General features: G+C 38.6%; 4 protein-coding genes and 1 pseudogene across 8 annotated transcripts; 3 read left to right on the top strand and 2 right to left on the bottom strand.

Moving 5' to 3' along the window:
- Positions 1-364: 364 nt before the first annotated feature.
- LOC104754800 (protein ROOT PRIMORDIUM DEFECTIVE 1) lies at positions 365-2,260 on the top strand. The gene has a single exon (XM_010477073.3). The coding sequence runs from the start codon at positions 743-745 to the stop codon at positions 1,925-1,927; it is 1,185 nt and encodes a 394-aa protein (XP_010475375.2). The 5' UTR covers positions 365-742; the 3' UTR covers positions 1,928-2,260.
- A 131-nt stretch (positions 2,261-2,391) lies between these two features.
- LOC104754799 (ATP-dependent zinc metalloprotease FTSH 8, chloroplastic) lies at positions 2,392-5,287 on the top strand. 2 transcript variants are annotated; one of them, XM_010477072.2, is made up of 5 exons: positions 2,392-2,551; positions 2,884-4,035; positions 4,131-4,444; positions 4,522-4,762; positions 4,845-5,287. In XM_010477072.2, exons 2-5 carry the CDS (start codon positions 2,884-2,886, stop codon positions 5,193-5,195), a joined length of 2,058 nt encoding a protein of 685 aa, XP_010475374.1. In that variant the 5' UTR covers positions 2,392-2,551; the 3' UTR covers positions 5,196-5,287. The 2 variants fall into 2 exon arrangements, with proteins under 2 accessions (XP_010475374.1, XP_010475373.1); XM_010477071.3 differs by having other exon boundaries at positions 2,497-2,802.
- An 87-nt stretch (positions 5,288-5,374) lies between these two features.
- Positions 5,375-6,414, bottom strand: LOC104754798 (uncharacterized; annotated as a pseudogene).
- A 156-nt stretch (positions 6,415-6,570) lies between these two features.
- On the bottom strand, positions 6,571-10,680 carry LOC104754797 (putative alpha,alpha-trehalose-phosphate synthase [UDP-forming] 7). 4 transcript variants are annotated; one of them, XR_015586642.1, is made up of 6 exons: positions 10,420-10,606; positions 7,914-9,934; positions 7,546-7,819; positions 7,125-7,459; positions 6,918-7,023; positions 6,571-6,838 (listed from the first exon to the last, which is right to left on the bottom strand). XR_015586642.1 is itself a non-coding variant. In XM_087494892.1 (5 exons), exons 2-4 carry the CDS (start codon positions 9,881-9,883, stop codon positions 7,148-7,150), a joined length of 2,556 nt encoding a protein of 851 aa, XP_087351018.1. In that variant the 5' UTR covers positions 9,884-9,934; positions 10,420-10,680; the 3' UTR covers positions 6,571-7,023; positions 7,125-7,147. The 4 variants fall into 4 exon arrangements, 2 of the variants coding, with proteins under 2 accessions (XP_087351018.1, XP_087351019.1); XR_015586643.1 differs by having other exon boundaries at positions 10,269-10,515; XM_087494892.1 differs by having other exon boundaries at positions 6,571-7,023; positions 10,420-10,680.
- A 2,194-nt stretch (positions 10,681-12,874) lies between these two features.
- Positions 12,875-15,136, top strand: LOC104754796 (ras-related protein RABA1a). The gene is made up of 2 exons (XM_010477065.2): positions 12,875-13,549; positions 14,439-15,136. The coding sequence occupies exons 1-2, from the start codon at positions 13,329-13,331 to the stop codon at positions 14,878-14,880; spliced, it is 663 nt and encodes a 220-aa protein (XP_010475367.1). The 5' UTR covers positions 12,875-13,328; the 3' UTR covers positions 14,881-15,136.
- The last annotated feature ends 12 nt before the right edge of the window (positions 15,137-15,148 follow it).

Genomic DNA, 15,148 nt, shown 5'->3' with positions numbered 1-15,148 from the left:
TGGAAATATTGATTCTAGGAATTATAGGGGAACATCGTTCGTTTTTACTCTTTTTTTTTTTTTTGCCAATGTGTATAGTGGTGCTGCCAATACAAAAATTATACAGTATTGATTTGTAAATTATATATTAATTACTTTTGATTTTAATTTTTTAATTCAATTTTTTTTACTAATAAGCACTTGAATGGTTTAGGTATCTCTAACAAATGGTTGTTATTAGATGCTTTGACACTTCGTACTATTTTATTTCTTTTATACAGTAAAAAAAAACTTATCTAGTCGAGTAATTTGTAAGAGTGTGCGGTTGTTATTATTTTATTTTTAAGATAAATAATCCATAACATCAAATCTTATCCATAAGGACCATAAACACTACTATCATTTTTATATAAAAACTTTAACTTATATATCTGATATTATTTTATCACCTTCTATCAAAATGTAATCCGGAATTGGGTGTGTGTAAACTGTGTTTATATATGTAGTTTAAACGAATTTTATAGCGGTGTGTGTTAGCTAATACTACATATTTCACTTATCACTAGGCTTTATGTAGGTGGTTACAGTTAGAGCCTTAGAGGTGTTTTGCACGTGATGATACAAAGGTCTATATAATTCTACTTCTCTATTCAATACAATTACGCAGAGTGTATTTTGTTATGCCCGTAAGGTGTTCGATACAATTACGCAGAGAGTGTATTACAGCCCAAGATTAGCTCCATATAATACTCTTTAGGATAGTATGAGGTTAATTCTCATGAGATCACTTCTGACTCACCCTTGTGGTGGCTCCTCCATCATCAATGTCCGATCAACAACAACCACGTCTGCTCAATATGTAGCTTCCAGGTCAAGAGACCCTGTTTTCGAGAAACTCATGGACAAATACAAGAACCTTCTCAAAGTCATTGCTATACAAGACCTTGTTCTCGCCAATCCAACAGCTGATGATCCTCCCTCTTTGTCCATTGATTTCCTCTCCAGACTCTCCCAGAAGCTTCACCTTAACCGTGGCGCTGCTTCTTTTCTCCGAAAGTACCCTCACATCTTTCATGTCTTGTATGATCCTGTCAAAGCTCAGCCCTTTTGCAGGTTAACTGATGTAGCCATTGAGATTTCTCGTCAAGAGGCTTTGGCTATCACTGCTACTTTGCCTCTCGTTGTTGACCGGTTGGTTAGGCTCTTGTCTATGTCCATATCTAAGTCAATCCCGCTTCGTGCTGTTTTCAAGGTTTGGAGAGAACTTGGCCTCCCAGATGATTTTGAGGACTCTGTGATCGCAAAGAACCCTCATCTTTTTAGGCTTAGTGATGGTCATGAACCCAATACCCATATCTTAGAGCTGGTTCAAGAAGAAGAGAAAGTACTGAAATTTGAAGCTGCGGTTGAGAATTGGAGGGTGGTTGAGTGTTCTAAGGAAGATTGCAGTGTCGATAGAACCGAGATTCAGTTTAGTTTCAAGCATAGTTACCCACCAGGAATGAGACTGAGCAAGAACTTTAAGGCTAAAGTTAAGGAATGGCAGAGACTGCCTTATGTTGGGCCATACGAGGACATGGTTGGTAAGAAAAAGAACAGATCCGGGGTGATGGGAATAGAGAAAAGAGCGGTTGCATTTGCTCACGAGTTCCTTAGTTTGACTGTAGAGAAGATGGTGGAGGTAGAAAAGATCAGCCATTTCAGAAAATGCTTTGGGATTGATTTGAACATAAGAGATTTGTTCTTGGATCACCCGGGCATGTTTTATATGTCAACTAAAGGGAAAAGACACACTGTGTTTCTCAGAGAGGCTTATGAGAGAGGACGTTTGATAGATCCAAATCCAGTTTACGAGGCCAGGAGGAAGCTTCTTGACCTTGTTCTCTTGGGACGCCATGCTGCTTTATCAGACTCTGGGAACACAACAAGTATGTCTGAACAAGAATGAGATTGCAGAGTCCCCTTCAGTCGTTTTGAGTATAAGCTAAATAATCGACCATTGAGAGTTGAGGAGATCACCAAGATTCAATCAGCCTCGAACGTGTCTAGCTACATTGAGGAAAGACAATACAAGATAAGCTCTGTGTCCTGTAGCGTTATCAATTGTTTTGCTCAAAACCAAAAAGCTCAAGATAAACGTGTAAGCAGTAAAGGCGAGTAACTTGATGTATATGCGAGTACGTGGATCAAAAACAATTGTAGACGAAACCAATGTAAACTGTATTTGTTTGTGTACTTTGTTGGTGATGTCGACAGGAAGTCAGAAACTATTCAAACTCAATACGTCTTCTGATTTTTGCTTGTGGTTGCCAATTGCTTCATGTGGCTTCTCTTATTCTACTAAAAAACTCTCCTGTTTTTGTTTTTTTGTTTGTTGTACATAATTTTTGTGACTTGTCAAAAGGAAAAAAATATACAGCCAGATTAAAACTATAAGGCCACTGAGAGGAAACCACGTAAGCAGTTCGGAAACCACATCTCTTCTCTTAAAAAGTCGGACACTTCTTTCATTCTCGTGTCCAAATAATCTCGCTTTCTCTTCTTCGTCTGCCAAATCACACAACAGGAACAGGTGCGTTACTCTCTTCGCTCATCTTTCTAATCTCAATCACTTTCCGTTTTGTTTGGTCTCAATCTGCGAAATCTTTTGTAAATAATAACAAAAAAAATCTATGAAATCTTTTGCATATGATTCTACTGCCTGGGTTTTGTTTTTCTTAATATTCAGTAGATTTCGTCTTTGGTGCATAAAAAAGTGTCAACCTTTGTTCATATGCGTCATTCATGTTGATTATACAGTTACCAGAAAGTTGCATGTTCAAGGTCTAGTTATATCTTTGGTTCTTTTTTCATTCAGATATCATTATTTTTTGTTCACGCCATGGCTTGTAATCGTTTGTGCAGATGGCTGCTTCATCGGCTTGTCTTATCGGGAGTGGATTATCTGTCTACAGAACAAAACAGAGGTCCCAAAAGCTTGGCCTTGATAGAACATCTAAAGTTACAGTTGTGAAGGCTTCTTTAGATGAGAAGAAACAAGAAGGAAGGAGAGGTTTCTTTAAACTCTTACTAGGAAACACTGCAGCTGGAGTGGGTTTGCTTGCAAGTGGGAAAGCAAATGCAGACGAACAAGGGCAAGGTGTTTCTTCGTCTAGGATGTCATATTCTAGGTTCCTAGAGTATTTAGACAAGGGAAGGGTTGAGAAAGTAGATTTGTATGAGAATGGGACTATAGCTATTGTAGAGGCTGTTTCTCCTGAGTTAGGTAACAGGATTCAGCGTGTACGCGTGCAGCTACCTGGATTAAGTCAGGAGCTTCTCCAGAAGTTGAGGGCAAAGAATATTGATTTCGCTGCACATAATGCTCAGGAGGACCAAGGTTCTCCAATACTCAACTTGATTGGGAATCTTGCATTCCCGGTTATCCTTATTGGCGGTTTGTTTCTTCTCTCGAGACGGTCTTCTGGTGGAATGGGTGGCCCTGGTGGTCCTGGCTTCCCACTTCAAATTGGTCAATCCAAGGCAAAGTTTCAGATGGAGCCAAACACTGGTATAACTTTTGATGATGTTGCTGGAGTCGATGAAGCTAAGCAAGATTTCATGGAAGTGGTGGAGTTTCTGAAGAAGCCTGAGAGGTTCACTGCTGTTGGTGCCCGGATCCCCAAAGGGGTTCTTCTTATTGGTCCTCCTGGTACAGGGAAAACCCTGTTAGCAAAAGCCATTGCTGGTGAAGCTGGTGTACCCTTCTTTTCCATCTCGGGTTCTGAGTTTGTTGAGATGTTTGTTGGTGTTGGTGCATCAAGGGTCCGTGATCTTTTCAAAAAGGCCAAAGAAAATGCTCCGTGCATTGTTTTTGTGGATGAAATAGATGCTGTTGGTAGGCAAAGAGGAACAGGAATTGGTGGAGGTAATGATGAAAGAGAACAGACCCTTAATCAGCTCCTGACTGAAATGGATGGTTTTGAGGGTAACACTGGTGTAATCGTAGTTGCTGCAACCAACAGAGCAGACATTCTTGACTCCGCTTTGCTAAGACCAGGGCGGTTTGACCGGCAGGTATATACACTACTTGATTGGAATACCGTGTGTCTGTGAATTTCCATTGATCCTCTTTGTTGCTGGTTGCTTAGCGTGTGTTCTTGTTAATGCAGGTATCTGTTGATGTTCCAGACGTTAAGGGAAGAACAGACATACTCAAGGTCCACTCTGGGAATAAGAAATTTGAAAATGGTGTCTCACTTGAAGTAATAGCCATGAGAACGCCTGGATTTAGTGGAGCTGATCTTGCAAACCTCTTGAACGAGGCTGCCATATTGGCTGGCCGCCGTGGAAAGACGGCAATATCATCAAAAGAGATTGATGACTCAATTGATAGAATCGTAGCTGGCATGGAAGGAACAGTCATGACAGATGGGAAGAGCAAAAGCTTGGTTGCTTACCATGAAGTTGGCCATGCCGTATGTGGGTAAGTCACAATTCAGATTAGAAGAATGTGTGTGTTATTAAAGACCTTAGTTTGAAGTTCGTTATTCGTTCTTGCAGAACTTTGACTCCAGGACATGATGCTGTCCAAAAGGTCACATTGATACCACGAGGCCAAGCAAGAGGTCTGACTTGGTTCATTCCCTCAGATGACCCTACACTAATCTCCAAGCAGCAACTCTTTGCAAGAATTGTTGGTGGACTCGGTGGTAGAGCCGCAGAAGAAGTCATTTTTGGTGACTCTGAGGTGACTACTGGCGCAGTTGGTGACTTGCAACAGATCACCGGTTTGGCTAAGCAGGTACCTACAGTCCAAACTTTTGTTCCTTTAGCCTAAAATCTTGAATAAAATTAATTGATAGTATCTATTTATTGACTTGCAGATGGTGACAACATTTGGAATGTCTGAAATCGGACCATGGTCGCTAATGGACTCATCGGGTCAAAGCGATGTCATTATGAGGATGATGGCAAGAAACTCCATGTCCGAGAAGCTTGCAAATGATATCGATTCAGCGGTAAAGACATTATCAGACAGAGCATATGAGATAGCTTTGAGCCACATTAGAAACAATCGTGAAGCCATGGACAAGATTGTTGAAGTACTTCTTGAGAAAGAGACAATGTCGGGTGATGAATTCCGAGCAATCCTATCTGAATTCACAGAAATCCCACCTGAAAACCGAGTTGCTTCCTCAACATCAACATCAACACCAACTCCAGCGTCTGTCTGAGTAAGAGACCTTTTAAATCTCTCAATCTCTGTGTATATCTAGAGACACTTGCCCATACTGTATAAATTCGATATAAGAAACCCTTTGTCAAATTCAGGAACACAGATGCATAGTCATAGACTCGTGCTTAAATTACTAATCCTGTGAGCCTTTGACACAAAACTGAAAACAAACACCAATGTTAAGTCATAATCTTACTCAGAATTAATCGCCTGATCGAGCACTGAGATTCAAATTACTTACATGTGTGCACACATCACCAAGTACAGTTTAACACAAGATAGGAATCAAACCCTAGACTTAGACGACCTAATGCTTCTGGAAAAGGTCTAATAATCCTACAACACATTATTTATTCAGCTTCGATTTAATTATTACTCAAACACCATAGAAAGCAAATGATCAAAAGTTCCAACGTTTACACGATCATTCAGATGCCATTTTCACCAGCAGCTCCGTGGTTCCTACCCTTCTTCACCCACACCATAGCCCGTGTATGTATGTGTAGACCACCAATCATGTCTCTGGTTTCGGTAATGAACTTGTCTGCTAGTCAACCTCGCAGGTCCCTTGACTTCTCTAGTCTCTCCTTCCTCTTCTACTCTCTTCTTGATCCAGCGATCCTGAAATTCAGTAGTTTCTTCCTTAGCAAGATGCTCTCCCTTGGACGTGAAATCTCTCCGAGTGTCCTCTTTAACCGGATCACTCTTTTTTTTTCTCCCTCGGATCTCCTCCATCTTCGTCCTTGTTGCTCACAGTTGTTGCAGAGACCTCAAGTTCCTCTTTCTTAACCCATTTTGATTCTTTATTACAACGAGTCACAGCACAATGCGTACGAGATCCTCCACCTAAACCCTTTTCCTCGGGCTTCACGGCCTTTTCTTCTAGTCTCCTTGGTTGTTCATGATCAACCTGCTGCTGCTTCGCATTCACTCCTCTCTCTAGTACTGAGTCTTTTTGCATCCTCTTTTTCAGCTCTTTCTCCTTCAGCCAACGTTCCTGAAGCTGAAGAATGGATACGTAATTATCAGGAATCGAAGCCACACTCTTTTTCTTCTGCTTCTTCTCCTCCTCCATTGAATCTCCTTCTCATCAGACCCGCATTATTGCCATTATTACTCATCAATGCAACAAACAAAAAAGGGAAAAAAAAGTTGGAAACACGAAACGATCGCACAGTTAGCGAGAAAGACGAAAGGCCCATTGGGCTCAATCTGATGACAGTTCACAATTATTGGGCTGGCCCTTCACAACATATATAAGTAGACACGTTTTTATTCCAGCCTAGTTCTGACTTTTGACACTTTTAGCCTTACAGTATATATACAAAAGAAAGGCACAAAGAATAAATAATAAATGAAAAAAAAATGAACAATGGGCACGCAACGTTATCTTTACATACTATTTTTGGTTTTCACAGTTACGTTTTTGTTCAAGATCCAATAAACAGCCGAGTCCCAAATTGATATCCTCAAGATCATCCAATTACAATAACAAATAATAATCATAATAATAAAAGAAAAAAGAAAGAAAAAGATTTTTGCTTGTTGTTAATTCAACATCCTGCAACACAGCCCTGAAACCAAACATACCTATTTTGCTCCTCCTTTGATTGATTGATTGATTGCTCTTCAAATAACATTCTGAAAAGAACAAAGCTTCACATCACCATTTTTTTTTTCCTTTTTTTTTACCACTAATACTCTCAGTTCTCACTACTACCATTTTCTTCTTTTCTTTCTTTCAATCACAAACACAACAAACAGACCACCAAACTCCCAGTCTCTTCTTTTCCTTGTCTTTTTGTCTGTGTAACCACTTTAGCCATCTATGCACATCATTCATTGATAGTGTTTATCAGAACAAGACCATAGGTTGTTGCAGAAACAGATCAAATAGAACTGGAATTGAGATGATAGAGGGCAAAACCTGGCAAAAGATCTGGTTTCATATCAAAGTGCATCATCAAGTTCACGCATAGAGAAGTTTGAAGCCTCTGATGCCTCAGCTAGAGATTCAAGCATGCTTGTCACTTCAGTAGTATCGTCCAAGTAGTATTTAGCCTTGCTTGGCTTTTGCCCAACTGTGCATGCAAAGACTAGAGCATTATCACACAGTAACCTTTTCGACATCGCATTACCAATCGCTTCAAACATGTCTTCATCAGATCGGTCATCTCCAATACATAGCACAAAATCAACCGGTTTTCCCTTTTCAGCCATTGATGAAAATATCTTTTCTGACACGGATCCTTTGCTGACTCCCTATACTCACACATAGCACAAACTCCAAGAATTAGATCTTTTTGAAAACACTAATCCTTGAATTATGTAAGAAGAGAATAAATTACCTGAGGCTTGACTTCTACAATGTAGTGACCGCTTTTGACTGCCACTGGCTCGTTAGCTAGAACACTCTCTAGATGCTCTAACATTTCCTTTGCTTGTAACGAACCAAAGCCTGGATCCGCATCCCGATATTGCCAAACCAAAGCACTCTCTTTGATTTCAATGGAAGAGCCATCGGTAGATTCAGTGTACTGTTTCATTACAGGTTCCACGATCTGCATCCACCCAAAATCAGAGTTCTGCCCACATGTTTCCCATTCTTCATTGCCTGACCACCTAAGGAAAAGATACAAGGCATGTTACTAACCATGAAGGAGAATAATTATACAACTTGAAACAAGTGGCAATAACAAGTAGAGAAGAAAAGCACCTCAAGAAGTATCCATGTTCCGCCGCAATTCCAATGTTTTTGCACGGCGTGAACCACTTGCCTAAGCTCTCCCTCCCTCTTCCGCTGACAATGAAAATTGAATTCTTCTTGTCCTCGCAAAGTGCATCCAAGAAGTTAAGAACTTCCTGGCTTGGAGCTTTATTGATGGAGTTTTGAGGCATCAGAGTGCCATCATAATCCAACAGTATAGCTCTGCTTTTCGCCCTTTTGTAGTCCGACACAATGCACGGTATTGAAAGCTTTCTAAAATTAGGATCGAGTGCCACAACTCTGAAACCAAAACTAATCCCCATCCCCCAACACCTTTTCTTGAAATGGTCCACACATATCCTCTCTAGGTCTTGCAAGAAACTTCTTGACCAATAAGCTACATCGTGAGTACTAACATACCGGAAATGTTTCTCATGTCGCAGCTGTTTCTCAGCATCACTCATTGAAAGGGCCTCATTTAAGGCTTCTCCAGTCGCTTCAACGTTCCATGGGTTTACGCGTATAGCCCCACTAAGCGAAGGAGAACATCCAATAAACTCTGATGCAACCAACATGCTCTTCTTTGGGCCACTAAAATCTGATTCAGATCCAAGTAAACCCTGTCTACAAACAATATATTCGTAGGGAGTAAGGTTCATACCATCTCTAACAGCTGTAACGACTACACACTCAGCAATATGGTAATAGGCATTTATTTCATTAATCGAAACCGGAGTATCAATATATATGATAGGCTGATATCCAGGTTTCCCAAACTCTCCATTGATCCTCCTGCAGCTTTCTTCGATCTCACCGCGTATTTCGTCTACATCAATACCTTTACCCCTAGCGGGATTTACAATTTGAACCAGAACGGCCCTTCCCCTCCAATTTGAGTGCTGCCTCAGCATTTGTTCCATTGCTAAAAGCTTCAGGTTTATACCCTTGAAAATATCCATGTCATCGATACCAAGCAACACAGTCTTACCTTCGAAACGATTTCTGAGCTCCGTCACCTTACCCTCCTCTTCTGAATATCTCATCACAGACTGAATCCGACCCATGTTGATCCCGACTGGCATGATCTTGATTCCCACAGTCCTCCCGTAATACTCAAGGCCAATGTAGCCTCTCTTAGACTGGTACTCAAGACCCAACATCCGACTGCAGCAAGTAAGGAAGTGACGAGCATAATCGAAAGTGTGAAAGCCAATAAGGTCACTGTTTAGTAACGCCTTAAGTATCTCCTCCCGAACAGGCAGAGACCGGTATATCTCAGAAGAGGGGAAGGGACTGTGAAGGAAAAATCCCATCCTTATCCTGTTAAACCGTCTTCTCAGAAACGTTGGCAAGACCATCAAATGGTAGTCATGAATCCAAACAAAATCATCATCTGGATTTATAACCTCGATTACTTTCTGGAAGAAGAGCTTATTAGTCGCAACATAAGCTTCCCAAAGAGACCTATCAAATCTCCCACCATGATCAGCTGAAAACGGAAGCATGTAATGAAAGAGTGGCCACAGCTGCCTCTTGCAAAAACCGTCGTAAAACTTCGACTGCAAATCAGGTGGGAAAAACGTAGGAACACATTTGAATTTGTCCAAGAGTATCTGCGCCACATCGTCTTGTTCATGAGAATCAACATCAACGCTCAAAGATCCAACATATAATATCTCCATATCCTCAGGCAAACCATCCTTAAGCTGCAGATACAAAGAATCTTGATCCCAACTAAAACTCCAGCTCCCATTCCGTTTCTCAGCCTTCAAGGGAAGGCGGTTAGCAACAATGATCATTCGATCAGAGGAAACAGAGGAAGGGTTATCGGAAGAGACACTATATGCTTGATCTTCATCGAACTCAGACACATTACCAGGAACTGTCATTACTCTAGGAAGCCGCCTACGCTCCCTTCCCATGACAGGGAAATTCCCTGATGCCAAGTCTAATAAATTCGTGTACGACCTCGAAATCATCTTTGCTTGTCTCCAAATCCCTCCACAAATTAAAACACTCCTTCAACAAATCTGCATCAAGAGAAACACCAGAATGCACTAAGGTCAATCTCCACGAACAAGATCTACGCAGAGAAATACCAAAAAAAAAAAAAAAAAATCAAATTTTTTTGGTAATTTAAAGACCCATGAAACCAAATCGAGAGCTTGAGCAATACCCAGATATCAAAATCAATCAACAATAGTCACTAATCATCTTCTATCACTGAGTTAAGAACCAAACAAAAAAACAAAAACTGAGCTTTACAGGGGGCAAAATAACAAAATCGAATGAATGACACATTCCTATCATCTAGAAAGCAAGATCCATGAAATTACAACCCAAAAGCTAAAACAAAAGATCCACCTTTCACGAATCGAAGCGACCCGATCCCTCAATTGAGCAATCAATCACAAAAAGAAGAACCCGAGAAAGAAGAAAAGAGACAAAAAAAAAAAAAAAATTGAAAACGGAGAAAAAAATTATCTCTTTGGATTAGTCAGGAATCGAGACTCACCTTTTTTTGTTCCTTTGGCAAAATGAAGAATCTGATCTTCTTCTATCTAACCCAAAAATGAAACGTGAAATTTAATCTAGGGTTTATATGGAAAACTCAAAAAGATTAATAAAAAAAAATATATAAACTCTGTTTCCAGCCTCATATGTGTATTTTGGAATAATATCATATATGCCCCCTCTATTCTATAGACCAAGCTACTATGACCACTATATATTATTATTACTCCAAAAGTCAAAAGTTTCTTACCATTCAAAAGATACCATTTCCTTTTTCATGAATAATAAAAACATGATCACACATCTTGTTGGCCTTTACATTTTTTCTTTTGACATTAATAGTATAATAAACATATTTAAGTTGAGTTGTTCCAAATAAAAACAAAGTTGGATAAAATTTTCATATATAGTATGTTATTTTTTTTCAACAAAAATAAAAATAACATACTATATATGAAATTTTTCATATATAGTATGTTAATAGGAAATTTTATATGCTTGAGTATAATTAATAGATTTATGTCCTTTTTTACATTATGATGATTTACAATAATTTATTAGAAATATTTTTAAAAATAAAATAAGATATTGATGAATTAAAAGTGTTAGTAAGAAAGATGAGAAAATATATATATACTGAACAACAAATTAAATATTTGGGTGTTCATGTTGAGATTAGTAAAACATAAGGGGCAAAAATAGAAGAAACAGAAGGAAATAAAAGGTGAGAATGTGAAATTAAGCATAAAGTCGTACGTATAACAGTCGTACATCGTGTGTGATATGGGAAGCTCTCTTGTCTTTGGATCTGAAATGAATCTCAAAAGGAATATTATTTTATTTTTTTAATTTTTTTTTATTTCTTTTTAGTTGGGGTCTAGTTATGATTTTACTGGTCAAATCCAAGGGGCTTAACTTAAAATTAATTTAATCTTAATTAAAAAAAATAAGAAACGACCGTCACGGTGTGTCACCGAGTCGTCTGCTTCGCTGTCTAACAAAGTACATGTCATTTAACAACGTACTTGAAGACCAATGGGATGCGACGGTGATGTAGAAAGAAGAGACAGCCAAGTGGGAATAGCGTAGTCTCCGTATATTAGAAAAATGTGGATAAGGCTAGTTTAAAAAGCCAGCCGGACTCGCACTATTGCCAGCTGGCGTATGTGCTGAGTATCGTGACGCGCAAGTCGTAAGCGCGTGGAGAAGCAGACACGTGATATGGAGGGAAGAACGTGAGGACGCGTGATGCCGTGTTGCGATGTTTTTGTGAACACTGTGAATGAAATGAAATTGAAATTGAATTGAATGGGGTGGACGTGGACCACCTTTGGCTTTGCTTTGGGCTAGTAGTAGTAGTAGTACTGTTGTAGTAGTGCTCTCTTTCTATCTTCGCTTACCCCAAACGTGTCTAAGACCTTATTTTGGACCGTTTGACACGTGTCAAAACAGGGGACACTTTTGAGCGTGTGGTGAGCCGGGGTGATCATGTTTCTTACGTTCTTTCTTTTTTTTTTTTTCTTTTTTTTTTTGGATTATTCTGTATTATAGCTAGTGGAATAAAAATATGGAAGCATATGGGGAATAGATTTTATATGGGGGGTTGTATTTTTATAAAAATATGTATCAATTAATTGTTGGTCAATCATCTAGTTGGTCAATTAATTGTTGGTTGCACTTTTGTCTATAATTTTTGTCTTTAATGATTGATGATTAGTTGTAGGCTTGTAGTTACAACGTCGATAAGATTTTTTTTGTGTTGTCAGATTGTTGTTGTGATTTATAAAGTGGACACACATATTTGAATTTAATATATATTGAGAAGACAAAAAAAAACAAAATTATGTAAAGTAATATATATATATATATATATAAGAGAATGTTATTGGATTGTTGTATTTACAAGATTTGTCTTAGTGGATCGAGATGATTTTGATATATCAAAGTTAAAAGTTACTGCAAATCCACTACGTTACGTACCACTTGTTGAACGTTGAATGAGTGCAGTGCACATTTATGTGCCAATTTGAAGAAGCAACAACGTTCATGTGGTGGGCTAGTGGTTTTAGCATTGGTGGAAGAGTCGCCATATTGGTCTAGGCCAGATATCGATTCTTGCCAAGCGCAAGAATTGCTCAGCTTTATCCTTTGGCAACATGGGTATGGACTCTTCCATTTGTCAGAGGATTTATTCTCTGATTTATTCATGTCTTGAAACGTTGTCTATGAATAACAAAACAAGTATAATCTACAAAATTTGAAAGCATCATTTTGTTTACCATGTTCAAACTAGTTGTAAAGATCTAGAAAATCTGAAAGCCATGGAGTCGTTAGGATACTCTTAACACACGAAGTCAACGCGACGATGTACGCCACGAATTGAACACACACGAAGTCAATTTTTTTTTTAAAAAAAAACACCATATTATATAGTCTGTCGATCATGATAGGAGGATACAATACTCTATTGACTCGTGATGCTCTCTCGCTTGAGGCTTATGTTTGATTTATTTATGTATTATTGCAACTAAATGCAACATATTTTCCTAATTATTCCATAAATTTTGTTAAGTTAAAAGTAGTATTTAAATTAGAAAACTGAAATTTAAAATTGATAATTTGTGAGTGGAAGTTGTTAAAACACCTACATTACTGGATTTAGAAAATCTCCTTAATTATGCAACTAATCAAGCGGATTTTTTTTAAAAAAAAAATTAAACCTTTTTAATTTGATTTTATCGGTTTAAATCTCTTTCTAAAGAGAAGCAATAAACGCGATATTACGCCAACCCGACAAAAAGCTCTTTTCAATGTTTTCATCAACATCTGAATCATTATCATCAAAAATAACAAACACCTACGAGAGAGTAAACCCAATTCAGCTTTTCTCTAAATCCCAAATTTCGAATCATGTCAAGTTACAAAGCCGATGAAGAATACGATTACCTCTTCAAGCTCGTGTTGATCGGAGACTCAGGTGTCGGCAAATCAAATCTGCTCTCTAGGTTTACAAAGAACGAGTTCAATCTCGAATCCAAGTCTACTATCGGTGTCGAGTTCGCTACCAAGACACTCAAAGTCGAAGGCAAAGTCGTCAAAGCTCAGATTTGGGATACTGCTGGTCAAGAGAGGTCCGATTTCGTCTCCTCCCTTCTTCTTTCCTTCTTACTTGATTCATGAATCTGGACTTGTGTGTTTGGAGTGATTTGGTGTTGTAAAGATCAAGACTTGGTGTTTTTAATTATCTCAGAAGTTAAAAGTGTGGTTGTTCAATTTCTGATTCTTTGATCTCTCTACTACCTTAATTATATTATTTCTAAACAAAGCCTGATTGCCTAAACTTAGAACTTGATCATGTTTGGAGAACTGTCTCAGGCTATGCTGATCATGGCTCAAACTCTGCAAATTTACTTAGGAATTTTATCACTTTTAGGCTACTAATGGTTTTCTTATGTGCCGTAGGTTTTGTGCTTATATTAGATTCTTATGTAATAGATCTGTATCTCTCATATATAGGTCTGATTGATCAGGTCATGCAATCCTCTCCTCTCTAGGTCCATCCCCGTAGTAAAAGTGTTTGCTTTTTTTTAGATACTTGACTTGCTACATACTGTTTATATCTAAACATCTGTTACTGTATTTGTTTTGTGCTGTTCCGTCTGTTTCACACAATGATAGGTTTCCGAGCTTTTGTTTGATTAGCTTTTAAACCCCATAAACTTGGTGAAAACAACATTTTTAAAATCTCATCTGTCTTAGTTTGCACTAGACATAGATGGATTATGAATTTTGCAGTGGAGTTCTTTCCTTAACTCTGTGATTGTTACGTTACAAAAGTGTCCATTTGGTAGATACGTTGAATTGCCTCTAAAACGATTGTTCTGTGAGTAGTATGTTTATCGAAGATAGTCTTATCCCGTCTGGTTATATGTTACTTAACTTATTATTACTGTGGTTGTCTTCGTATTTCTTTTAATCATGTCTAAGATTATACATGGGTTTTCTTTATGCTTTTGATAGATACCGAGCAATCACAAGCGCTTACTATAGAGGAGCTGTAGGTGCCTTGCTTATTTATGATGTGACAAGGCACGCGACTTTTGAGAATGCAGCAAGATGGTTAAGGGAACTAAGAGGACACACAGACCCAAACATAGTGGTTATGCTCATTGGGAACAAGTGCGATTTGCGCCACTTAGTGGCAGTCAAAACTGAAGAGGCTAAAGCCTTTGCTGAGAGAGAATCTCTGTATTTCATGGAGACATCAGCTCTAGACGCAACCAATGTTCAAAACGCATTCACTGAAGTGCTCACTCAGATCCACAAGATAGTGAGCAAAAGAAGCGTGGATGGATCGAACAGAGGAGAAGGATCGTCGGCTGATTTACCAGGCAAAGGAGAGACGATAAACGTTAAAGAAGACGGATCGGTTCTTAAGAGAATGGGTTGTTGCTCTAACTAGAGTGGAGGATTGTAGATTTGGTTAGGGTGAGACATCATATGATTATCTCTGGCTATGGCAATCAAAAAGTGAAATAAGAATCCATTACTTTACGATCATGTTTTATGCTATGGTAAATTTAGCCTGTAAGGGATTTTTAATTTTAAGGTACATGATTGGTATTTGTCTTTGACACTCCTACCACTTGTAAAATTGTAATAAACTAAACAGATGCAGATCTTCCCCTAAGTAACATTTCAGAGACAAATGTCACAAATCATCAGGCCAT

This window comes from Camelina sativa, chromosome 17 (genome assembly GCF_030686135.1).
Source record: "Camelina sativa cultivar CO46 ecotype springtype chromosome 17, ASM3068613v1".
Taxonomy (NCBI): Eukaryota; Viridiplantae; Streptophyta; class Magnoliopsida; order Brassicales; family Brassicaceae; genus Camelina; species Camelina sativa.
Note: the sequence above shows the minus strand (reverse complement) of the source record. Positions and strands in the feature narration are given on the sequence as shown.